We start from the raw sequence: 25,708 nt of genomic DNA, 5'->3' as shown, positions 1-25,708 counted from the left end.
TTATTTGTGGCACAGCAAGATATGAAGGCATCCGTCTTTTTTTCATAGATCTGTTACGTTGCCAAAGGAATGAAAGCAGTGTTTTAAATATTCAAAAGAAACGGTTCTCTGAAAATAAAGTAGTTATATCATTTTAAGGAAGAAAATCAGGGGAGGGAGTATCTCCAGTTTATCATCCTTTATTTAGTGTATCATTAACAGTGCAGTTTTGACAGGGGTTACGACTTCACATATCCTATTTGGAGGGAGGAAAATAGTCCTTCATGAAAGGTGATTTATTTCCGGCAACACTTTTCATTTTTGTATTTATTCATTCCGTTCAACCTCCCGCATACATAAGAAATGTATTTTCTCGGCAGAATTTTTCTTGCTTTTGGGTCCCTTGCCAGTGCACGGACAGACTCTATCTCTCATCCCGGCCCACTGAGCACTGTGCAGCTATGACAAATATTGGCTCCTTTACCAGCATCATACACACTCCTTCTACAAAGAACTCCTTAGCCAGTTTTCTCAAGCTTAACAGTTAACTAAAAAGGGTCAGCAAATGTCAGTCCATCCCTCTGCGGACATCAGAACAGGGGCATTACCATTCAGCTTGAAGCCCCAGAGAACAGCTGTAATTGCTAGCCTGGATGTTAGCGTGAGTGCAAAGAACCATCAGGGAAAGATCTGACTGGCTTGTCATTTTTTTCTTGGAGCCAGACTGCTGGATACGCAGTTACGACAAACCCGTTGGGGACTGTGTGTGTGGTAATTTGGTGCAAGTACAAAAGCTAGAACAGCATTAATACTTTCTGTTTGTTAAGTTTTTGTTCGTTTCATCCATTGCATTGCTGGGTTTGTTAGTGTCTCCATATAGTCTCACAGCTGAAAGCTGGAAGCCTCACCCCAAGTAAATTCCATGTCAAGATTCTCTTTGAAAACTGTGTGTATATTCTCATTCCTCTCATAGTGGCAGTGGTGCAGTGAGTTGAAAACTAAGCTCTGTCTTCTCTCTCACTCTCTCTCTCTCTCACATTCCTTCTCCCTTTGGGAAGAAAAGAAGTGACAAATTTAGCGTATGTGTGCGAACCTCCAGGACTGTAAACATATGTTATGCTTTGTTGAGTAACGCACGTCAACTCTGCAGTCCATCTCTTCCAGCGAGCCAGTTTTGTTTTGTTTAGTGACATCTGCCAAGGATAGACATGTCTAACACGAGGCAGAGAAAACCCAGAGCCCTGGAAGAAAATTCAGAAAAAGTTCACCTTGTGTTTATGTTTGTGAGTGTGTGTGTGTGTGTGTCTGTGTGTCTGTGTGTGAGTGCATGCATGCATGAGTGTGTGTGTGTGTGTGTGTGTGTGTGTGTGTGTGTGTGTGTGTGTGTGTGTGTGGGTGTGTGTGTGTGTGTGTGTATGTGTGCGTGTGCGTGTGCGTGTGCGTGTGCGTGTGTGTGTGTGTAAGCATGTGTGTAGGTATGCATTTGTGTGCACTATGTATCTTCTATCCCAATGGAACTTGCATTACCATGAAACCAGTTACTCCAGCGGAAGCTGTGGCAATTTCCCATTCAGTCATAAATTTACCTGCATACAATGCAGCAGGCATATAAATTCCCCACAATGCATTTAGCTCGCAGAGCTGTCTAATGCCACCATGCATACATCCATACGTCCCGCACATGTACTGATATTACATACATGCCCACGCCACAGCGGGAAAGGGCAGGTTTTTGATGAAATATAGATTCTGCCACACTTTATAATCCATATAAAATGAATCATGAATCTAAGCTCTCCCCCCCCCCCCTCTCTCTCTCGCTCTCTCTCCAGGTTCCTGTCAGATTGGCTGGGCGTACTACTGCACGGGCGCGGGGGCGGCGTCTGCCATGCTGCTGTGTACCTGGCTGGCCTGCTTTGCTGGGAAGAAGCAGAAGCAGTACCCGTACTAGAGCAACAAGCCGAGGAGACAGAGAGAGTGAGAGAGAGAGAGGGACAGAGAGGAGAGAGAGAGAGAGAGGGACAGAGAGAGAGAGAGAGAGAGAGAGAGAGGGGGGCTGTGAAGTGACAAAACACAGCCACGGGCGCTGAGGCAGAGCAAGCAAGCACGAGAGGCACAAGTCAAAAAGTGTGTGTGTGTGTGTGTGTGTGTGTGTGTGTGTCTGCCTGTCTCTTTTTGTTTTGGAGAAAAGCTGTGTGTCAGACAGAGGAATTGAGAGTTAAAAAAACAGAAGGTTTGTGTGTGTGTGTATGTGTGTTTGTCTGTTTGTTGTATAAATCAGGGACACACACTAAAGGCAAGATCCTGCACATGCCCTGACAGTCACAGGGCTCCTCACGTACGATGACGCCTGGGCCTCCTACGACTATGAGAAGGAGCGCAGCACAGCTACACAACAATTGTGTCGTCTGAACAGACTGGCTTCTAAAGCAGTTCGACTTTAAGGACAACCACTTCAACAACAAACAAAAAAAAAGAAAAAAGTTAAAGGACCAATATTTTTTCTTTCTGTATCACTGTCAAGTAACTCTTTTTGAATTAGAGCTTTTTCTTTTGACTTTCATCTTGCTGGTTGGTGACGTTCTAGTGGTAGTGTGCCCTGTGACAAAGAGAAAAGAAAACTGACTTTGTTGTTGTTGTGGAGTGCCCCCCCCCCCCCTACACACTTTATATACCCTACACATATATTTTATTTTTAGCATATATCTGCCTTACGTGCATCATTAAAATGCAATAATCTCCATAGTATACAACCCAAATGTAGGTCCATAACACCTTATCATAATGTTTATTGGTTGATGTATGCTATAGGTATGTATATGTTGTGTTTGACAATGTATGTATCATATGAGCATACACCTTTTTGTACAAAGGAAAAGAAAAATATGAAGCCATTTATTGTTTTTATTGTTTTTTTGTGTTTGTAAATAAACACTGTTTATTATGGTTGACTTTGCCGTGTTATTTAGCTTTGATTGACTTCCCACTCCTGTGCCTCTGTAGTTTATGCAAATCCTGCTTTGCAGAATCTATCACCTTGACAACAACAGAATTTCTCTCATTAGATTATGAAGCAGCAGTTTACATCTGAGAGACTTGGAGAGGACGGCAATGCTAGCGCTGATTTGCTCGCACAAATAAAGGGTTTCACAGCAGGGGCAGTGTTGGAGCAAGGATTATGTCCTCAATTCAGGTTTTTCTAAGATCCAAGTAGACTGAGATCCAATTTATAAGATATATTTACAGTGTATCCTTTTGTAGGATGTTGCTTTGATATTTAAAAAAAACACACGTGGCGTGGTGTGCCAACAGTGAGCCTGTAAATGATTGGCACAGTGTTGGCACACTGTTGAAACCATTATTATGGCTTCAAATGGTTGCTCAGGGGTTATTATATTGAGTCGGAGGGTTAACTGACACTTTCCATCACAAAAGCATCTTGCGGTCTGGGACCTTTCTAAAAAAATTCAGAAGAGAGATAAAGGCAAACTAATCTCGTCCAAGGAAACAACCAGAAGATATTGTTAGGCCTACACCTACCTGAAAACTAAAAAGGAATGCAGTAAATGCATGATGTACAATGTGTACATAGGCCTATTTTGTGGCACAAGTGCTTCTCCCTTATCATGGCATCTCAGCCAAAGAGTCTTATCTCTACCCTTCTTAATAGCTCTCAAATGACAGGAATACTAAATGAGTGCAAGTGTTGTTTACCACTGTGACACTGACACAGTAGTGTGTCCTCTTCTCAAGCTAACATTCTTCCTTCACAAGAATGAACTACACTCTGGCTCCAAATAATAGTTTGTAAACCTGCCTGATCAAATGCCACTCTTAGGCTAAGTAGGCTATGTTGCAGTGAATGCAGCGCTGGCATCATAAAGCAACAATGGCGTTGTATGTATCTGATGCAGATTATAGCATGAGGAACTTGTGCCTCTATTAAATGCATTCAGATTCATTAGCCAACTGTTGTCTGACGTTGCCTGCAAAACTTCAGTGGTCCCCTAATGCTCCCCATGTACTCCAGAGCTGAAGGTGCCAGGGCCTTCATCGCCGCCACCACCCTCTGCACCCCACAGCTCACAGACTCCGCAGGCAGCCTCTCTGATCTCCTCCACCGCATGATAAGCCACACGACGGTTACCGAGTGTCGGCAAGATGTCTCATCAACATGCGCTGACATATTTGGGTCAAGCACGAGAGGAAGAAGAGAGAGGATGAAAAAGATCGAACGAGGAGGAGGATGAGAGAGAGAGAGTGAGCGAGAGAGTGACTCTCCAGCAGTTGTTTGCTGATTGTGCGAACGGCGAGAACAGCAGTTCGGCAATGATGATTGGGTGGGAAATGCTCCATACAATCAGCAATGCCCAGTAATTCAGAGTCTTGCCAGGCTGTTTTCAACAAATGGCGGCAACTCATGGTGCACAAATGTGCCCAGCAATGGTGTGTGGGCCCATCTACCATAATGTCATTCTTTGTCCATTATGGTATGTAAGTGAAAGGAATGTGACTGCTGCTACAATGGTGTATCAGGAAGAATCACTGCTGTGACAGCTTTTGGGCAGAAACCCACAATGTTAAAAAGCCAGTGCAGTCCACAAGCTGACAGTAATGTCAGCTTAATTGCTAGTGGGCTATCAAGCACTGCAAGACAGGGCAAGAGCAATGCAATACTTAAAACACCTTGCACAGCATGATGTCTTGGCTGAACTGCATGTGTTTCAGAAGTTAACTGTCAAATTGACCCGAGTTAGGATTTCCTGGCTTGTAGACTTTGTTCCCTCCTGCTGATGTACGGGCCTATATGTTATTTATTTTATGTCATGTACATCTGCTGCAACTGGAGTGGTCCAAAGCGGTAAGTAAAGAAAGTGAACAATGTTTAACCCATATAAGGCATGGCTTAGGGTCGAATTAGCTCACAAGGTGTCATCTTGTCTTGTGAGTTGTGTTGGCTGAGAGGCCAAAAGTTGCTCAAACTGTAAATGGTGTGCATCAGCCATGCTCATCATGCGCACAACTTCATCTCCACTAGAGCTTTTTGAATAAATGTCATCCTTGGCAGTGTCTTGTTAAGACCCAGGCTCGTATGGGCAGAAAACATGAAAGGTATGCCACCACCAGATGAAACTTCAATACATAAATGTATTGACTAATAGAAAAAGAGTGTCTAGGGAATATGATAGAGCTTCTGGTGGAAAGGTGGAAAAGTGCATGCAATGACGGAGTAGAGTTTGTAAGAGTGGATGTACTGTAAGCTGCATGGAAGAGAGAATGTGTGTGTTCAAAGTCGTTATGTCTTCGAAAGGGGGAATTGAGAGTATTGGAATTGGAGCTTGAGATTTCTATATTCATAAGTAGTTTATGTGGTGTTCCTGTTATGTGTTCTTCCACATTATGAGATGACTGTTATTTCATTCTGCTCTTACACAGGGACAATACTGTCCCTGTGTAAATCTGTGTGTGACTGTGTTTAGAGATTAGAGGGAATATTATGGTTTTGCAGTGTTTTGCTGTTTTGCATGGGTGCATTCCCTGCGTCAGTAATCTTCTCTGGATTGCCAGGTTGGCACAAATCAGGGTCTGATTCAGTGTCAGTGTGGGACTGGTAAGATGGGATGATCAACACCATCTCCCGTCAACCTGGAAGGATACTTGAACCCTAACTATTTCCTTGTAGTTAGAGAGGTTGGTGGAACTTTATGCCAAGTCATGCTGTCATTGTATAAAACTCTGCTTTTTTCCTACCACTGGCCTGACTGGGTATTCATTCATCTGTGGTATGAAAATTACCATCAGTGTTCAAAATGAGTGGATGTTGCAAAAAGTTGCTCAAACTCGAAACGGTGTACATCATGTGCACAACTTCAACTCTACTAGAGCTTTTTGAATACATGTTATCCTTCAGTGTCTTGTTAAGGCCCAGGCTCGTATGGGCAGAAAACATGAAAAAGACGCCAACACCAGATGACACTTCAATACATAACTGAAAATAAATAAACAAATAAATCTTTACTCAATCAAAACAACGCAACTGCACAAATTGATATTTAACGTTTTGGAACTAAACTCTTCATATTATCCTTGGCAGTGTCTTAAATAGCTTTGATGTCATTTGCGCTCTCTAAAGGCTCCTCTTACACTGACAGTTCATCTAGCCTAGCTTCCAGAAACAGTAGACATACAGGTCGGGGTAAAACTGGTGGTGTTACAGATTTTAAGGGTTTTAATGCACTTCAAGATGCTCCATGAGAGGGTTTTGAATTTCCATATTTTATCACTGATGGGAACGCTGTGTGGACAGAGTGTGATTGAGCATGTTTAAGTGTGTTTAAGGGAGTAGGTCTACATCTTCTTCTCCATCCACTTTCTGTGACATTCCTTAGAGACTCATCTGAAGTTTTACGGATCAAATCGTTGACTTTGGTCGAACCAGAGAGCTTTTTGGTGCTCCTTCTGTGGCCTAATGCACCATATCCACTGAGTGTTGAAACTCTGATGATATTTACCACAAAGATTTTAGGAGATTTACCAGAAAGATTTTAACATTTTTCCACATCCTCCTTCAGTGATATAAAAACACAGGTCATGCAATGCAGACCATGCTTTGAGTCAGAGCCAGAGGCATAAAAAATGTTATGACAGTAGGCCTAATACATTAGCATAGAACATGCTAACCACAACACTCCATTTCTGAACCTTCATGGTGCATTCATGAGCAACTGGGAAGTGGGAGAATAGTGTTGGTGGTGGTGGTGGGGGGGGGGGGGGTACATCACACCTGAACTGTTTTGACATCACTCAACATAGTGAACGCTCTCACTTTGGAAGTAGGAGTATTTAGAAGTGGAAACCTTCCCACTTCCCAGCCACATGAACACACTATTAACATAGGTCCACACTCAGGTCACACTGTGACTGTAGCCATCAGCCCTTCAATCCATTCTCTGAAAGTGGAGAAAGGCCGGCCTGTTTCCAGCACGCGTGAGCTCTGTTGATGGCCAGAAGGCTCACATCAGAGACCATGTCTGAGGTTTACACTATAGATTGCGAAATTATACAAGACCCACTTCCAGTAACCATGATCCTTCTGAGGCAAATTATTAACAGAATCCTAAACTCACAAGTTAATCAATGTGTGAGATGCCCAGGAATTGCAAGCTATTGTCAGAGGCTATTTCTGCTATCAGGCATAAACATCAAAGCAGCTTGTATTGTTTTGCACTGGGAACAACCAACACATGTTCAGTGCTTTTCTCTCTGGCACTCTAAGGAGGTCTGCTTTCTCTATGCACTGCTTTTCCCAAATGTTTGTGGGCAGATGTCAGTGCAATGTTTAGTTTTATAATGCTATCTAAAATGGGCCAAATAAACCAGCATTCAGGTTAATCCCGTAACATAAAATGATGTTTGTCGGCATCCTTTTCTTTGACATTGAATACTCTTACCTTCTTTGGTCTGGATTTTTCTTTCACCCACAAAGCAATTTGTATTTCCTGGAGGCAAGCTTTGCTTCTGTTTTTTATCTCCTCAAACAAAACTCATCCAGTTTTAGTTACTTAATAAGTTAGTCTGGATGAATGTGTGGGAGGCTCAACGCAACTGATATTATTAAAATGTGTCACTGGAATACCCCAATAGCATAACAAATGGAGTTTATTCACTCAAGGTTGCAGGTATATCCATCTCCCCTTCCAGAATGGGAAGGACAAGGTAATGCAGAAAAGCCTTTAGTGTAATGACTACATAATGCAGTAAGATGAGCCTCTATGAATCATTACATTTCCACATGATATCCCTACCGGTCAAGCATCTATTTCTAGACCAGTCATGTGCATTGGTCAGACACATGTTGTCTTCCTCCAGTTATTTGAAGTAGAGGGAGTCAATTGTAGAGAGTAAAAGAGACAGAGAAGTAGAGAGAGAGAGAGAGACAGACGGAGAAGATAGAGACAGATTGTACTGTTCATTGTGTTCCAGCTGCCCTTTCCTTGTATATGCAACAGTTAAGAAGGTTTATTTGTTGAACTTGTGTTCAAGGATAAAACCGTGCATAGTTCACAGTGCAACTACTTCCCTGCAAGGGATTTCTTAATCTGTGGTGTGATCGCAGTCAGATGTGTCACAATAACAAAAACTGCAGGATCACTTCCAGACAACATTATGTAAACATGAACGTTCCTTTCGCTAAACAATCTCAGCAATGATGGATTTCTGTGACCCTCTCTCACTTTGTGCTGCACATTTGGAGAATCTGAAAGTAAAATACGCTCTCTCGACAGTCGCTACACTGTGTAATTGCACATCAGTGGACTGCCTTTGTAATTTTGCATCTATTGAATTGATGTAGATGGTGCGAGCGAGGAGGTTTAACAATGCAACTTTCCGAGTGGCAGCATCGCAGCGTCTCTGAAAGTGTCTCTTGAGGAGCCAGAGCGGGCAGCGTTTTTTCACACAATTACGCTGAATGGAACAGTTTGGGGTGGGAAAAAAAATAAACAGCTTGAAATCAAAGGGCCTTGAGAGACAGCTGACAAAATTTAAGGCCACAGAAAACAATCTCCGCACAATGCGGGCGGACCCCTCCTCGTCCTCACTCACTTCATGTTTAGCATGTCAGTACACAGTTGAGGGCCCCATCTGAGCGAGAGACAGGGGGTGTTGTGTGAACTGGAAACATTCACAAACCCTGCGTCCCAAACCCTGGTTTTGCAATGCAGCAACCCCCACACCCCAACACACAACACATACAAAAACAAACAAATGCAGACACACATACATACATATGCATGCAAACACACCCAGACACATTCAAAGGGTGGGGGAGGATGTGTTGAAGGGTGTGTTGCTCTAATAAAACGGGGTGGAATGGTGTGGGGAGGAGATGGGGGAGGGAAAGGATATGGAGGTTGAACCCCAGAACAAACACAGCTGGGTGGACCCTTCCCTATACTTCTTGCCAGAGCAGAAAGCTGTGTTAATCTATCTCGTCTGGCAGCCATCCCCCTCTGGCCAATGTGCTTTGGGTTAGTTCTGAGCGAATAGAGAAAGGTGATGAAAACCTCAGCCCAATCAAAACCAGAGCATCTATCGAGCATGTCTGCTTTCAGTTCGCCAAGTGCTTTGGATTAACTGGTGAAGCATGGACACGTTGCGTTGAAAGTAAATTTTAGGCGAATGCCGCTGAATTCATGATAGCCCAGTAAAACACATTTAAATCTACTGTTTTAAAACCAAAGCCATCAGTTTTAATAACATGCAATTACGCCATGCCTGACCGTAAAAAAAATATTCCGCCTGCCAGAATTTCACACGTGAGTTTTTTTACTCCTCCCAACCCATTTATTTTCCTGTGCATCATGATAATTGATGGCCCTGTCCATGTCAAGTAGCACACAGTCAATCAGAAGACAACCGGGTACAGAGAAGTGATAACGCTGATGGGCTAAAGTTAACACACAGCATATATTAATATGGTTGCATTGGCTTTTCACCCATTTCCATGCAATAACAACATATTTTTCCACTGGAGGATTAAAGCCAAGAAAATAATGAGTTAGTCATGGCATTATGCTCTTAATTTCAGGATGCTTGCCATGTCTCCCTTTGTTTTCATCAGCCTTGAATGGGTTTTTGTGAAGAAACATCTTACATTCAGACTTTAATATTAATCCTCAATGACTACTCCATCCAATGGATTTGAACCCACCGGGCTTTTTGGATTGATGCTGTATCAGAAGTCACTCTTTCATGTTAGTATAAAAGATACAAAAAGACTTACCCTGAAACCATTTCCCCCTCAACAAAACATTGAGTGCTTTTGCTTTGTATATTATATGCGAAGGGTGTTACTTTTTGGTTTACTCCTTTGCTGCAAGTATTGAAAATAAGACATGGCTCCTGAATTCATATGATCACATTCCCGGATTCACAATGAATGAATTCAGATCTGTCATAGGCAATGCATGCAAACTTTGCATTCAGTGGTAGTGGTCATTTTTTGGGGTGAATATTTGAAGTGACTCCAAATCAATCCCTTTGCCTATACATTGCAACCCCACATTTAACAAAGGCTAAAGCAGGCAACACAATGCTAAAAACAACAGTTTAAAAGAACAAGCTAATTTGTTGCTTAGATATTTCCTGCCAAAGAATGTTGGTCTGATGCTTGATTTCTCCTTATAATGGAAACCACCTAGTTCAAGAGGCCCTGGTGGTCTTGACAGCATATATCCACCAGAGTATATTACCATTTGCTTTTCTTAAGAATACCCAGAGAATAATTGACTCTAGAACTCTGATGTGGATCAGAACACAGACTGATGGACAGCTGCTATTTTAATCAAACAGTAGGCCTAGGCCCTATAAAACTGTTAGGCCTATGGCAAACTGCAAATTTTTAGCTCTAGCCAGCTTCCACTCCAGCCTTCAGCTTTTATTAACATCAATCAAATTACTCAATCACAATATTTCCATGCAAAAACAGCAGTGTTTCAGTGTTGAATAATGCATGAGGATGCTGGACTTGGTATGAGTTGCTGGCAACTTGGACATGGACATCATGAGATCAGAAAATAGTTCAGTTTTCTAGTGTTTTTGCATTGTGGTAGTTGTTGAACGTGACTTAGTTGTTGAAACATTACTTAATCCGCAAGATAACATCAAGAGATCAGGATGAATCCAAGGGCTTTTTAAAGACAGTCCGATCACCCAGGTCTTGTCTGCCACCTGCTGGTCAAAAATATGTGAAATGATCCTCAACAAAAAAGCCAAAAAAGCAGTAACGTTGACGTTTTCGTGTAGGCTAAATGCATGTATGTATAAATGCAACCCTTAAACAGCCATTTAACTGTAGGCCTAAACAAAATGTCGTTCTTTGATACGACTTATTTCCGTCTAATAAAAGTCAAAACAACAACTTTGGTTGAGGCTTGGGCAGTGACGCATGTGTTACGTCACTTATCAACACGGAACAAGCATGCACATTCGACTCTGCCCCGTGTAAGTGGAAGTGAAATTTCATTGTTCTTCTTTGCACCTACTTATTCCTTTAGACAGTCCAGACGATTACCACCCCTATGTGCAAGTAAATGTGGTTCAAGCTGTTAACTCACGATATATGTTTTGTGCTAAACCGAATACGACTGCATTAATCCTCACATAGCTCTGCATTTTAGATTACAAAGACAGACAAACAGCACCCACCCATGCACGCACCGCACCACACCCCTGTTCGGAATTGTAAAGTGGTCGATAATAGGCTAAGTAGGCTAACCTAAGTAGCCTAAGTGATATGATATCATCGTCGAGTATGACTTGTAGCTTAAGTGATCATCAATTTCGTACGCCACTGCTCGTTAAGTAGCTGAATCCAGTCTCTCGCTAGCCTTTCTATAATTGGGTGTTTTTGTGTCCCATCCCAGCTACAGGACTTCTTCTTCGTCGGTATGGATGACTACAAGATCCTGAAAGTGATTGGGGAGGGATCCTTTGGTCGTGCCCTATTGGTCCAGTCTAAAAACTGTGAAACAAAATGGGTATTGAAAGAAATCCAAATTCCAAAGGTAACCTACAATATGCAATACCCTACAATATTATGCAATAGCCTTAAGACCTGCAATGTGGCTAGTTATACGCTGTCAAGGCAGATGGTTAAGTCTCTCTCTTTCTTTCTTTCTTTCTTTCTTTCTTTGTGTTTTTGAGAAGGCTCGAAGTGGAGCACAGTCCAGAAGAGAAGCAGTGCTCCTGGCCAAAATGAAGCATCCAAATATTGTGGCCTTTAAGGATTCATTTGAAGGTCCGTTTAAGCAATTTTGGATGTCATGTTCTCCATATAGAAAATGAAGGGGGGGATCATTGTTTGTCATATGCCTCAAATTTTCTAGCAGGGCTCCTGACACAATGTGTGTAGATCAACCTCAAACCTCAAATAAAGTAAAGAAAGTAAACCAACAAGCAGGAGTTCCCATGCCATTAGAACCAGAAATTCTACAAAAAAAAATCTGCAAAATGATTGTGCACACACCTGTGTCATTTAGGCTACATCGGGAAATACATAATGGAATGCAGTGCACTCCCTGTTTGCTGTTCTATCCTCTCTTCAGAACACAAATATTACATACTTGCAAGAGTATTTAGCAACAACAGTGTTTGTGGTCTAAACATGTGAAATGAGATGTCACCAGTCATTCTCTTTCGTATGATTCATCCTCTCAGCTGACAGCTATTTGTACATTGCCATGGAGTTCTGTGGTGGAGGTGACCTGCTTCAAAGGATCCGTCAGCAGAAGAACACACATTTCTCTGAGGATGTTGTAAGACAAAAAAGATAACAAATGCTACCATCTGTAAGCCAACCTTTCCACTAAAGCACTTCTAATGAGGAGTGAATGTCAGCAGTCTCTCGAGGGGAATGAACTCCTTTGTTTTCTTCGCACCCTCGTCCTGTAGGTCTTGAAATGGTTCGCCCAGATGTGCTCAGGTGCCAAACATATCCACGACAAGCGTGTCCTACATCGGGATTTGAAATCCAAGGTACATTTTTTTTATCAGATGACTGAATGTGACTTTCACTAAGAGCGCCCTGAATCAACGGCCCAGAACTTGTAGAGGTCAAGGCTGTTTATTACAGTAGCTGGATGCAAGGGGGTCCCCAGTTTTGTACTGTGTTAAACGCATGAGTAATTATCTAGCTCCCTCATTTTAAATTTTATTGACCAGTGTGAGTAGCCCTATGGGGGTTGGGGGCTGGAATGGAGTGGCCACCCAACACTCTTTATTTTATGAGGCAAGTCTTTTCAGAGGCAGGAAAAACAATCAGCGTTGAGCTCTTAGATAAACTTTTGCTGACAGACACATTTATTTTAGTGCCTCTATTTTTTGTGAAGGTGACCCATCACCTTTTGACTCAGTGGGTGATTTTTATTGTGATAATGACAAAAAAATGATATTATTCACTTCCCTCTCATTTCCTCGGCAGAACATTTTCCTGACAGACAATGGAACAGTCAAGCTGGGAGACTTTGGCTCGGCCTGTCTTCTGAGCAGGTACCGGAAAGGCAGCACAGAAATTCCCGTTTTTCAAAGTCTTTTGTTAGTCATATTGACGAGAAATCCTGTTATGCTTCGCTAAATTTCATGCTTTTTTTTGTGTATTTTGGTGCAGTGCTGAAGGTTGTGCTCAGACATACGTTGGTACTCCCTATTATGTATCTCCAGAAATCTGGGACAGTAAACCATATAACAACAAAAGGTATGGTATATACTGTGCAAACTATCCCTGCCTGATGCAGCCCAGTATATCAAAGTGAACCCCTTTCGGTGTCTGACCTTGTTCAGCTTTTGTCCGTTTGTGTAACTGAATGCTTTTTCTGTAATTGGGCTTGGATAGGTTTACTGTTTAATCGAAGAGCCGTTCAGACGCTGGTCAAAAACATTATTCTCTGTTTGTGTGTTGCAGTGATGTGTGGTCACTGGGCTGTGTGCTATATGAGCTCTGCACTCTTAAGCACCCGGTAATGTATTATCTCTCCCTAGTTAAATTTCATGTACATAAATATAGAACAAATATATTGGGATATCAGTTGTCTGAATCCAGGCAGTTGTCCTACATTTAAATGTCCTTGTCATCTCCTTCTGAATTGTCTCCCCCTCTCCTGTCCTCCCCCCTACTCTCCTCGATCTCTGGTCCTTGTTTTTAGTTCCAGGCCTGCAGCTGGAAGAGCCTGATCCTGAAAGTATGTCGAGGTGCCTACGACCCTTTGCCCAAGCACCTCCCGTACGAGCTCCATTACCTGATCAAGCACATGTTCAAGACCAACCCCAGGGACCGGCCCTCCGTCCAGACCATCCTGACCTCGCACCGCGTCTCCAGGCTGCTGCAGAAACATCTGCAGACTGCCGAGGTACATCCGCCAGCATCTGGAGCTCATCTTCCTGGTGCGCTCCGAGTGTCATCAGTATGTGTAGTAGAGCCTTAGTGCTCACCAGCCACTTCCTGTTGGAAATGAAAAGCATGCAGTCCAGGAGTGACACTATACAGGGTCATGTTACAGAGCTTCCAACACTCGCTTCCCACGCTGACTAGAGTGATCAGTTCCTCAACACTGAGATCATGGGTGATGAAATGACAAGCGAAGCGAAATCAGAGCCAACTCGGCCCAGTTAGTGGTTTCCCATGGTCTTGTAGGACATGAGGTCTTTAAGCTTTTTTTTTTATATCTCATTGATATTCATGTGTGCTTATGTTGACATCTGTCTACTAGGGCAAAATATCTAATTGCGATTTTTTATTGCAAATTTATGAATGTCAATTAATTGATTCAGTTTAATATTCTCTTTAACTTGTGCTACCCCTGATTGGTGAACACGCCCGGTGCACAAGAAGCTCACCAATTACCAATTTCTGTGCCCCTCACGCACTACGCACACCCACCAAGCAGAAGTGGCATAGTCAAGGAGGATGAAATGAATATAAAAATAAAAAATGTGACATGTGCATGATTATTTGTAGCTTTTGCGATTAGGTACTGTAATCAGAGACTTTTTAATGAGGAGACACAGCACTCAAAACATCCTCTATAGAAATGCATGGGGTTCATTTGTAATGCCAATATGGCAGTTGCCTACACACATCCCACCCCTTCTGCGGCAAAACGTTGACATGTGAATACATAGAGCCAATCATGTGGTGTGTTGTAAATACATTGAGCCAATCATGTGTTGTGATCTCACCGCTGGAGAAAGGTTGGTGTCATGAAGCCTTGCGCACATGCATTTCTGCCAAAATAGATGCCCGATGAGTGCCCAAAAAGCAATGTGGCCGCCGAGTGGAGGGACTTGCCTAAAAGGACTATGCTGTAATTGCTTTGGTTCATATTGTGATAATAATCATGCAGCCCTACTGTCTACCCATAAAACAGTATGATCACCTGACAGTATAGTGGCATTCGGATGCTTTTGCGGAATTTCCCTGCAAAGATGAGCTCTTGCCCACACTTTTACCCCGTGTGCATTCACACATCCTGTTGTTTGTTGGCTCGCTCTCATTTTGCAATATATCACGCGAAGTGTGTTGTTCGTGGTGGTTAAAATGTTTTTTATATTTAGAAACCACAGACCGAGCGTGTTCAACGTTGGAGGAGAGAGGATGGTAAAGCGGTGGCCAAACTACTTGGTCAGAAGACACTTCTCACCGCCTCGACAGTGGAGAGTATGTACACTGAAAGTTTGTGTGTCTTTAACACCTCATAAAAAGCCTCATAAAGTGCTGTTTTTGACATATGGTCTGCTACTTAATGTTTGTGTGGGAACCCAAATGTGAAAAATGGTCTGCAAGCAAAAAAGCCTACTGCTGATTACTGTTAAAGATGGTACATTCGGTAAACTTCTGTATTGAACCTAATGTCCAGTACCTAAATGGTTCCATATGAATATGTGTACCTTTACACCACTACTATGCATGAAGTCTTCCATTTATGCTCAGTATTTTATTATGACTGTCCTACAAGCAGATTTTCACCATCTAACTCTCGTGGAAAATATTAATGAAGAAGAGCCCCAACTTTTCGAATGACATGGGAGTTAGGAGGAAAATAAGAAAGCCTGCTGCCTCAGGGTTTGTTGGATGTGCAGCTTGTGTGTGTGTGTGTGTGTTTTTGATCAGGCACTTTTGGGGAGAGTCACGAAGGAGAATCGAGGCCTCGCCGGAGGTGGGCTGCAGGCCCCTCCGAGACGGTCCTGGAGGTCCTCAAAAATGCTGATGTCATTTCCTCGGACAGCATGCCTATCGGTGACCTCGAGGCATGTTCAGGTAATTGTGTCTGACATAAAGCACAGCGCTCATGCAGTCACATACTCTTAACCAGTAACATTCTTCAGATTGTTCAGTAACCCATTCTTCACATACTAACCATATCCTGCTGCTTGACTGCTGGCCAAAGCATTGCAAGGCATTTATATCCTATAACACGGTGTACACCCAGTGCACTAAAATAATTTAATGATTCAGTCTTGTCAGATTGTGATGTCCTGAGCCTCTGACAGTATTTCATGAAGATAATTTGAAAGGATTGAATAGTGCCCATAAAATGGGATGTCCTTGAATTATCATTGAAGCTGTGATGTTTTTAAAAAAGAAACGAGATGAGCAAGACGTTTTCATCTCTGGTCTGTAGAGTCTGTAGCCTCTGAGGCGCCGCAGAAGAGAGAGAGGAGACGGTGGGACCGGGAGCCTCCGCAGCGTCTCCTGAGCCTGCTGGAGAAAGCCAGCCTCAGCACGGCTTTCAAAACCTACACTATACACCGAAAAGGTGTGTGTGTGTCTTTGTGTGTGTGTGTGTGTATGTGTGAGTGGCTGTGTGTGTGTGTGTGTGAGAGTGTGTGTGAGAGAGAGAGAGAGAATGAAAGCGAGAGAGAGAGAGTATGTGTGTGTCTGTCTGTCTATCTGTCTCTACACATTTGTATATGCCTGGGACTTCTTTTCCCCAAGCTTTGTAATTCAAAAATGTTCCTCAAAAAACTAGATGTCATCGATGGTGATGGAGAAGGGAAGGGAAGTTAGATTTTTCCCGGCTCAGTCTCCTCCAGAGTTCCTCCGAGTTCTCTGTTTCTTCACTAACTATGTGCGTCTTATTTGCCTGCTCACTTCCAGTGTCTGATCTGTCAGAGCAGTGAAATGAGGTGACAGTGACTGTAGCCTTCCCCCCAGATGAAGTTATGTCTGCAGTACAGTTTATCCTCCATCACCACCTGTCCTCATCATGAACCTCTCACAGTGAATCTGATCCTCATGGATTTAATGGCATGCATACAGTAGTATATACTGGACTCTGAACATCTCTTAACTGTGAAATATTTCATCAAGAGAGTGTATCAGGGCTATATCTTGGCGATCTAAAACACACGGTCACTGGAAAATAGCTGAAACAAATTTTGGGATTTGTCTAGTCCACATTGGGGGTAGTTTTTTTTATCAAACGTCAGCGCCTGGCGCAAAAAGGTTGGTCTTATGTTTCTTAATCACTCATGGGTGTGTTTTGGGCGTAAAATCCTTTAAAGGTCCCCTGCCACACGTATTTCATTACTTTGTGGTAATGTCTGAAGTTCTATCATGGACTCTGTAACATTTTTTGTAGAAAAAACACCTTGGTTACCTTGTTTCAAGCCATTCTTATAGTGGTATAGAAAGCCTGCATGAAGACTCAGCTCGATTTGCGCCAGTTCTCATTAATATTCAACGAGCTAAGCTGCTTGGCTCTGATTGGCTAACAGCTAGTCAGTTTCGACAGCTGTTATAACTTGGCTATAGTTAATTAACTTAGCTTGGCTAGTAGCGAGTGCTAGCATTGTCCAAATGGACATAAAACCTGCTAGGCTAGTAAGTGCATTAAACCTGTATAACATTTTCTTGAGTTGACAATAACGTTTTACTTACGGGCTGGGCACTAGTCGTAGACCGCTGCGATGGTACTGCTCCAAACTTCAACCTTTTTGCGAAGCCTCTGCTGAACTCACCAAAGTTGATGGAAGTCACTCTTCAAAATGTGATGAACAGAGAACTAATTTCGAATTATAGTGTTGTGGCTATATTGTATATATTGTTCCAAAAAATAAACTAAAGCCATTTGATCCTCAACTTTGGGTTCTTGGGCAACATGTGCATTGTTGAAGTTCTATTCGTGAATAGCGCACAAGCCCGTTGACATACAGCCATCCTTTTATACGAAAACTGTCACTGAGCTAGACGAATTCTGTGGGTGCGGTCTTAACTGGGCAAGCTCATGAATAGTAATGAGCTCAGTCAACACCACGTCAGATGGACCAGCTTTTGTAATTGGCCTGATTTCTCCGCTTATTTCTTTTCAGTGGCTAGAGCTGACAGAGGAGGTAGCAGTTCATTTTCACATTCACAACATAACACAAACACATATTTTAAAAAATACAAGTTAAAAACGGTTTTGTGTGGCAGGACACCTTTAAACCAATGAAAATGACATCTGTCATTATCTTTAACAACAACCAGCGTAACTTCAAACAGCGTATCAGTATTTTGATAGTCACCGGCGCGTTTGAAGGAATCTACTTGCACGCGAGACCGTATGGAACAGGTATTCCCCTAAACCATGCTATACTAACCTAGCAGAGTATAGCCTACACACATCTGTACTAGTCTAACTAACTTCACTGTGGTGTCATAGTCAACGCCAAACAGTTATACACAGTTAATTACTTTCACTATTGACTGACAATGGGTTACCATCGAAAACATAGCCTGAAAAAAGCAACACTTACCCCAATAATATTCGAATGACTGAATAAAAAAACCTAAGGTCATTTATCCTGCAGAGGAGCTGCTGCTTACAGCTCATTGACAGTGCGTCTTCAGCTGTGCTTCATATGCGCCTTTCGCAATAGACCAGGTTTATTCTATAAATGCGCCAAGACCACACCTTAGGTTGTTAATTGCCACACCCCTGGCGCATTGTTCAATAAAAGAGACGCGCATGGTTAAAAATCTGAGTGTAACATAGGAATACGCTTTGCGTCATGATAAAAATATGCTTTGCGCTTAGTTTTAGATCGCCAAAATAGAGCCCTCAGTGTTTTAAAATGAAATTAACGTCTATTCATAGCTGTAATATGCTTTAGCTGGAAGCTAGAACTGCTAATAACTGAGAATGTCTCCTATTAAGTGCAAAAACTATTTTATTTTTTTCTTCTCTCACTTTGAGAAAAGCTCATCATTGCTTTGTAAAGTGCTGGGTGTTTTTAATGAATACTAACTGCCTTGGTGACCTTGCACTGATGATTCATACTTTCAACAGTGCGAATATGTTTCTTTGATGACAGTTGCCGCCTTGTAAAAGGGTGGAAACTTTAATTAGTGTGAAAAAAGTAATTTTGTTGTGAGTCATCTTGGCACTTCTATAGTATAGTAATAATATAGACACCTCAGTCTATATTAAACTTCGTCAGTCTATATTAAAAACATTAAACATACCACCCTTTTTTAATCTGACAAATGGGAGAGAGAGAGAATTTGTTTTATTACTTCCAGTAAACCTGATTTTTATTTCCATTCTGATTCTGAGTCCCAGTAGCCACGTTTACATGGACAGTTTTTTTGTCATTCCGATTAAAAAAAATGTTTGTTTACATGGGGTACGTTCTATTCCGATCAGGTGCTCTCAAGCGCTTTAGAATTTTTGATCGGAATAGCCGTTGTTGCCTACTTTTCCTTGAGAAGATACAGCAGGCAATCCGATTGACCGTATACATGGCTGTTCAATTGGAATAGAAATGGACTACACCACCTCTTTCATTCCGATTAAAAAAATTCGGATCAGAAATTTTATTCCGATTGAGGTGTTTATGAGAATTTTTATTCCGATTTAGCCGTTATTCTGTTTCTAATCAGATTAAAAGTGTCCATGTAAATGTGGCTACCCATGCTGATTCCGATTCCCAATGAAGCTAGTTCTGAATTCCAGTGAAAGGGCTTCTGACTCCCAAAGCAGCTGTAAGATGTATCTGATGTTGGCTCCGCCTCCCAGGTGAAGGCCCTCCTCTTGGCCCCTTGGCTGATAGACAGGATGATGCTGTTGATGGCCCTGAGGATGACCTCATTGATGAGAGCAGGCTGGACCCCCGGTCGGATGATGAGGATACGTGAGTGTGACATCTCCATAAAACTACCATGTGAATAAAAATACCCCATGAATGGCTTAAGTACTCAGCGACCTGCAAAATTAGCATTGTGACCCCCTAAAATACCCATAAAAAGTTTGAGAGTTACCTAATTGCAGTTAGTTTCACTTAATGACCAATGAATTAATATTCATATTTTAGTCTTTTTTTTTTTTTTTTGTGAACAAATATTATGCTGCACCATTCTACCTACTAGTCCCTAAACAGTCTGGTTTCTGGTTTGTCATTCTATCAAAACTGCTATTTTATCTGTGACTGAAGCATTGAAAGTAGCTAAAGCCTCAGTTTTTTTAATCAGTTTTACTGCAGCATTTTACTGCACACCTCGAAAAATGGAGATCTTTGTGAAAATCACCGGAGTTTCCCTTTAAACTCAAATCCCTCACTCCTGGCCTACAGGACACTTACTGGATCTGCACCTTGCTATCTTAATTCCATGACCCATGTCTCCCCTCTCCCTGTCCACTCTTGCCCACTGCAGTCCTCTGATGACCATCTACAATGTTGGCTATCCCTCAACACTAAGATATCACAGTGAAAACGCTTGTTGTTCTATGATTCCTCGATTCCTTGTAGACAGTCACTGTGTTTTACATGTTAAATGTTGAATTCTATTAAGTCTATTATTGTTTTATTTTTATTTAGGCTATATTACTTTACTTGTAGCTGTTAATTACTGTTAATGTAATGTTTATTGATGTTAAAGCTGCTTTGGACAAAAGCATCTGCTAAGAACTATAAACATAAACATAAAAGTATCACTTTCACTCCATGTGTTTTGTTTTTGTTTGTTACCTGCAGGGACTTTGAGGAAGAGACTCATTTTGACCTGTTGGATGGACTGGAAAAACTGACTACTGAACACTAATATTTTATCACCATTTTCCACAAATGCTAATGCTGATCTCATGGGTGTCGGAGCCATTAAACGACTTTTTATAATTGTTAGTTTGGAACCCCCCCCCCACACACACACACACACACACACACAAAATATCAGTGCTGTTTTAAAACTGTTATAGTAATATCTCCAACGTCCATGTCAAATCCATTCCACTTGATTACAAATGCTATAATGAAACTTGATGGCAATAATTTTGGAGTTTCAAGACTAGTTTTAGTTAGCCATGTGGCCCCTCTTGGCATGAAACAAAGACACCCTCCCCTCCCCCAATGAAATGCTAATGTACGGGTTCCAAGGGCTATCAGATCCACAAGACAAAGGATGTTACCTTGCTACTGTATCCATGTCATGAAATGTAAATGTATTCATGTTTGGTATCATTGTAATAGTCTTAGTACAATGATTGTAATGATTTAATTGTAAGAATGTTTGGAACGTTCTATAAGTGATATTTCTGATGTATAGGATATCTCTCCTCATGCTGATCAGATAAGAATGGGTAGGTGTGAAGTAGGTGTGAGTAGGTGTGTCTGATGCCATCTGGAGAACCAACCACGTAGGCTTGTTTTGCTGCCAAATTCTTTCTTTGTTTAACTCATACAAAAGTGACTAACTTACATTGTTAGTTAGAACGAGAACTAGAACTAGAACTGAAGAAGAGAGAGAGAGGTTGGCCTCTGGCCATGGCCTAAGACCATAGACCATTTTTTTACCCTCTCTGCTTGTAACAGAATAAACCTGATTCCCGAGTTTTCCTGATGTTTGCCAGTCTAAGTTAATATTAAGTAATTACTCACCACAATTACTTTCAAACTCCATCTCATTCTCAGGTTTCCATTGCTACCTCCTCACAGCATGCATACACACACGCACACAAATAGCTTACACACAGCTCAAAACACTTGCAAAAGCCTTCTCGTTTTGATCACAGCGGCGCTAGGTAACGTTAAATCCGTGTTTAAGTCAATTAAAACATTGCTAACATTATTGAACAGTTTTTGTGAGTGCTACTTTGTTAATATTTGGGGAACGCAAGGGGCTGTGACCACACTGGCTGCTGAAGTGCCACGAGGGTGCAACAAATGAACTTCAGAAACAATCTTTAAGCTCACGACATTCAGACTGGCCCAAAACGTGGATGATCTATGTTATGCTGATCATGATAGAATTTGGTCTCGGTGTAGGCCAGTCATGTGAAGATACAGTGGCAAAATGTAACCTGTTGACTCTATTTTTGTGCGCTGAGCTATTTCTTAGAAACTGTGGTCAATATGCTCCAGATATACTGAGAGATCTGCAGCACAGCATTACTGTAAAGACATCAAGTCTGTGTACCACGGTTTTGAAGTCACGGTTCGGTTAATTTCGGAATGGTAAGAGGTGTGCTACTAGCCTAAAATTCCCTGACAATATCGGTGATGCACTCAGGGAGTAGTAGCTTGAAAAGGTGTCAAATGTTTTTTTTTATGTTAACTGACTAAACTGACATATGATCCGTCATGTAATGTGAAATTTGAAACATGCTGTGTACGCAATACAATCCTAGTGTTGATTACTGTTTAAGACTGCGTTCGGTACATTCGGTAGACATCTGTATTGAACCTAACGTTCTGTACCTCAACGGTTTGGTATGAATATGTGTAGCCTACCTTTACACCCCTAGACCACATACCAAAATGTAACCTGGTGACGCTCCAAAAATAACTACGGCTTTGTGGTCAGTCTGCTGAGCGATCTGAAGCACTGCACCACTGTAGAGGCGTCAAGTTGATGCCTGAGGTCTAAGCCCCTGTGTGGTGACTTGCTAGTATGCATATTTTAATTCCAAGAAAAGTCCCTGTTGTACATGCTTGCTCAGCTGTCAGCTGTTTAGTGTCATCTCATCCTTGTGGTAGGCATTTCATTCGGTTGGTTATACTGCCAGAAATCTGTATTGAAAAACCTGTTGTTGCGTCTGGTATTGAAAAGATTTTCCAATTTTCAGCATTCTACTGTGACTTGTGAGGGTTTTTTTGCCGTCAGCTATTCATGTGGAATGTTAAACATCAGGAATGTTACCGTCAACATCCGGCCTTTAATGAATCAGGAGAATCGTCTCTCTTGAAATGGTCCATCTCTGTGGCCCAATCCGCCAGGCCACGGTGAAGTATGGGATTGATTATCTGCCGTGTTTTCCAGCTCTATCGAAACCAGACGGTGACGGCTGAACCTGGGAAGCAGAGAGAATGTGGAATAATACACACAAGAGAACAGCTGGGGTCTCCTGGGTCACAGTTCATCTATCCTCATTTCCTTCTCAATAATATATAAACAGGTGCTCTGTCCCTTCACAGTGTTTCCTTTTTTCTCTCTTTTCCTCATATCCCTCTCTTTTTTACAGTGCATGAAAATGCACTGTACTGTTCTTCCTAGGCTTCTTCTTATTACAGTGCATGAAAATGCACTGTACTGTTCTTCCTAGGCTTTTTATTACAGTGCATGAAAATGCACTGTACTGTTCTTCCTAGGCTTCTTCTTCTTCTTCTAACGCATTTAATGCAGCTTCAACCGTTTGTAGAAACTTCATTCAAACTATGTTACGTAGGTCTTACTTAGGACACCCGGGCAATGTATTTTTCAACGTTGTAACTTTTACACTTTTTAAACTATTAATTAAAAACTGTTCAAAATTTCCCCATAGACTTAACATGGGCTGATGACATCACAATAGAGCCGTTAAGCAATTAGAATCCTATGGCAGGTGTTCGGGCCACCTGCATCAACTGCCAGTCTCAGGCTTTAAGCATACAAACTGGCCCTATTAAGACTACACATCCTGTTCAACTGCTTCCTCTGCCAAAAACTGTTTCAAAATAAAAGTCCTCACTACAATATTTCACTGTTAAACAATTTAAGCCTTTAAAGGTGCGATTTGTAGGATTGTTAACGAACGTTCTGTAGGTCAAAATCAAAACACTGGTGAACGTTCTCAAGACTACCAGACGCGAGCCTCTTCTGGGTTGCCAGATGTAATGAAGACTTAGCTAACGTTAGTTGACCTGCAGCTGCTTTAACGTTTCTCCAACCATGACCCAGCTACACATTACGGAAACAGTGAAAACAAAAAATACCTCTCTAACCAACGTAACATATTTAGCTGAAGTTAGCGATGCAGATGAAGTTTAACATAGGCTACCTGTTGTGGAGAAATATGGCCAGCTCTGCGTCAGACTTGATATTCTTAGTTTGACGAAGACGTCACCATCTCAGGAAGCTCCTCCGATGTCCACTTAATTTGTTTCTTGTTTTAATTTTGGAAATTTGCCTGCCTCTTGTAGGCGTTCATGACTACAACTGACAGCTATTGACAGTTGGCCTTTGCTAATTTGGCAACCCAAATAGGAGGACCTAGCCCATTATTAATACGCTATTCTAGAATTAATCGTTCAAAACATAAACGAAAATTCCAAGAGATTCCGCCCCATAACTGATTTTTTTTCATGGGTTTTACGGGGTTTCACGGGTTAGAGTAATGTTGTCAAATAAGCCATTACTTCAATTCATCGTGTTTCCTCACTCTCTGACAACATATGGTGATCATTTTTGGAATGGTTAGAGTTTATTTTCCATTATTTCCTACATACTGGACCTTTAAACTACTGAACTTTTTAACTGTTTAGCCATTGCAACTGTTACTTGTCATCAACTATGACTCCTACCCACTGTAGCTAGTTAGCTAAGTTAGCTAAGTAACATGGTTAACATAGTTAGCATGCTAGCATGTTACCATGCTAGTTAGCATTTTTAGCAAAACTACTAAAAATGATTAGCTAAGTTAGCTAAGTAATATGGTTAGCATAGTTAGCATAACTGCTAAAATGATTAGCTAAGTTAGCTAAGTAATATGGTTAGCATAGTTAGCATGTTAACATGCTAGTTAGCATAGTTAGCATGACTACTAAAACTGATTAGCTAGGTTAGCTAAGTAACATGGTTAACATAGTTTAAGCATTGCTAACATGCTAGTTAGCATAACTACTAAAAATGAAAACATTAGCTAAGTTAAGTAACTTGGTTAACATTATAATAACATAGTTATCATAACTGCTAGCAAACATTAGAGCCATTCCAACTGTCAGTTATCGTCAATTATCTACCTAAATAATTTAACCATTTAAATTATCCACCTATTTAACCGTTTAATCATTCCAACTATATTAAACCTTATCTACCAAGCAAATCATTTAACTGTATAAACTATCCACCTATTTAACTGTTCAGTCATTCCAACTATATTAAACCTCATCTACCTAGCAACCAATATAGTTTGTTTTTACTCTGTATGATATTTTACATCATATTTTTTGCATTTTCATGCACTGTATTTCCTTCAGGAAATGCTTTTCTAGTTTTAATATAAGCCTTTCTCACGTGGTTCCTCCAAGATGTGTTAGACAACACATCTTAAAGCCATTACAACGAATTGTGAAACTTGACCATGAAAGATTTTCAATCCCGTCACCCACACCTCCCTTTTCTGTTGGGGACCCCTGTGCTGCGCTGAGACTGTCGTCCACTAGGTGGGGTCAGGATCATCTCGCCCGACGGAGGTTGGCTTCAGTGCGTAGGGTGGGCTCCCCTGAGGGACACAGGAGCGACTGCTGCTGCTATGGCATGCCTAAGGGGTCAGATCTCTGCACAAACACACACAGCTGAGCTTGTCTTAAAGGAGACAACACTAAGAAGAAAACAACTTTTTAAAATGTTTGTTTACTTGTTCGAGAAAAAAGATGGCGATGAACAAAGTTATTTATGTCAGTTTCCAAAAACAGGTCATATAAACTTAAAGGAACAGCCGACGCCTTCTCTCTCTGGCATTAGATATAAACATTCTTACATCAGAGATTTTATAGAACTAAAAAGTAACTTGACTATAGTTTTGCCACAGTGGTATGAAAATGTTTTAGATAAGAATGTGTGAGCTCTTTCTCTGACTCTTTGTTGTGGTTGGACCAACGTATTGAGAACTTATAGATAGATAGATAGATACTTTATTTATTTATTATAGGCTATGATGTTATGATTAGAACAAAATCCTGTGGCCATTACCACACTTGAGGGGCACATGCAGTCATT

The 25,708-nt window shown here is 41.5% G+C and overlaps 2 protein-coding genes across 3 annotated transcripts in view; both read left to right on the top strand.

The window, feature by feature from the left end:
* The window catches only part of LOC143121727 (LHFPL tetraspan subfamily member 6 protein), a 53,596-nt gene extending 50,666 nt beyond the window's left edge, over positions 1–2,930 (top strand). Inside the window, exon 4 of the mRNA XM_076282289.1 lies at positions 1,812–2,930. Coding sequence (XP_076138404.1) covers positions 1,812–1,930 — 119 coding nt within the window. The 3' untranslated portion in view covers positions 1,931–2,930. The remainder of the gene's footprint in view (positions 1–1,811) is intronic.
* Positions 2,931–10,937: 8,007 nt separating this feature from the next.
* nek3 (NIMA related kinase 3) lies at positions 10,938–21,347 on the top strand. Of its 2 annotated transcripts, none has more exons than XM_076282287.1 (14): positions 10,938–10,983; positions 11,406–11,546; positions 11,689–11,779; positions 12,199–12,296; positions 12,433–12,516; positions 12,962–13,029; positions 13,148–13,234; positions 13,442–13,496; positions 13,683–13,886; positions 15,091–15,193; positions 15,647–15,793; positions 16,158–16,292; positions 19,536–19,650; positions 20,491–21,347. In XM_076282287.1, the coding sequence occupies exons 2-14, from the start codon at positions 11,430–11,432 to the stop codon at positions 20,555–20,557; spliced, it is 1,371 nt and encodes a 456-aa protein (XP_076138402.1). In that variant the 5' UTR covers positions 10,938–10,983; positions 11,406–11,429; the 3' UTR covers positions 20,558–21,347. The 2 variants fall into 2 exon arrangements, with proteins under 2 accessions (XP_076138402.1, XP_076138403.1); XM_076282288.1 differs by lacking the exon at positions 10,938–10,983 and adding an exon at positions 11,043–11,068.
* Positions 21,348–25,708: the final 4,361 nt, after the last annotated feature.

This window comes from Alosa pseudoharengus, unplaced genomic scaffold, assembly GCF_046254945.1.
Source record: "Alosa pseudoharengus isolate Yale_2024_CS ecotype anadromous, Long Island Sound unplaced genomic scaffold, YU_APseudo_1.1 YU_APseudo_1.1_scf_13, whole genome shotgun sequence".
In the NCBI taxonomy this organism is placed as follows: Eukaryota; Metazoa; Chordata; class Actinopteri; order Clupeiformes; family Clupeidae; genus Alosa; species Alosa pseudoharengus.
The sequence above is the reverse complement of the archived record's forward strand: the minus strand, read 5'-3'. Positions and strand labels throughout refer to the sequence as shown.

Coding starts and splice junctions, on each gene's coding strand:
- nek3 (XM_076282287.1), top strand. CDS start 11,430: ATGGATGACTACAAGATCCTGAAAGTGATTGGGGAGGGATCCTTTGGT. Junction 13,497..13,682: donor TCTGCACTCTTAAGCACCCG/GTAATGTATTAT, acceptor CCTTGTTTTTAG/TTCCAGGCCTGCAGCTGGAA. Junction 15,194..15,646: donor CACCGCCTCGACAGTGGAGA/GTATGTACACTG, acceptor GTTTTTGATCAG/GCACTTTTGGGGAGAGTCAC.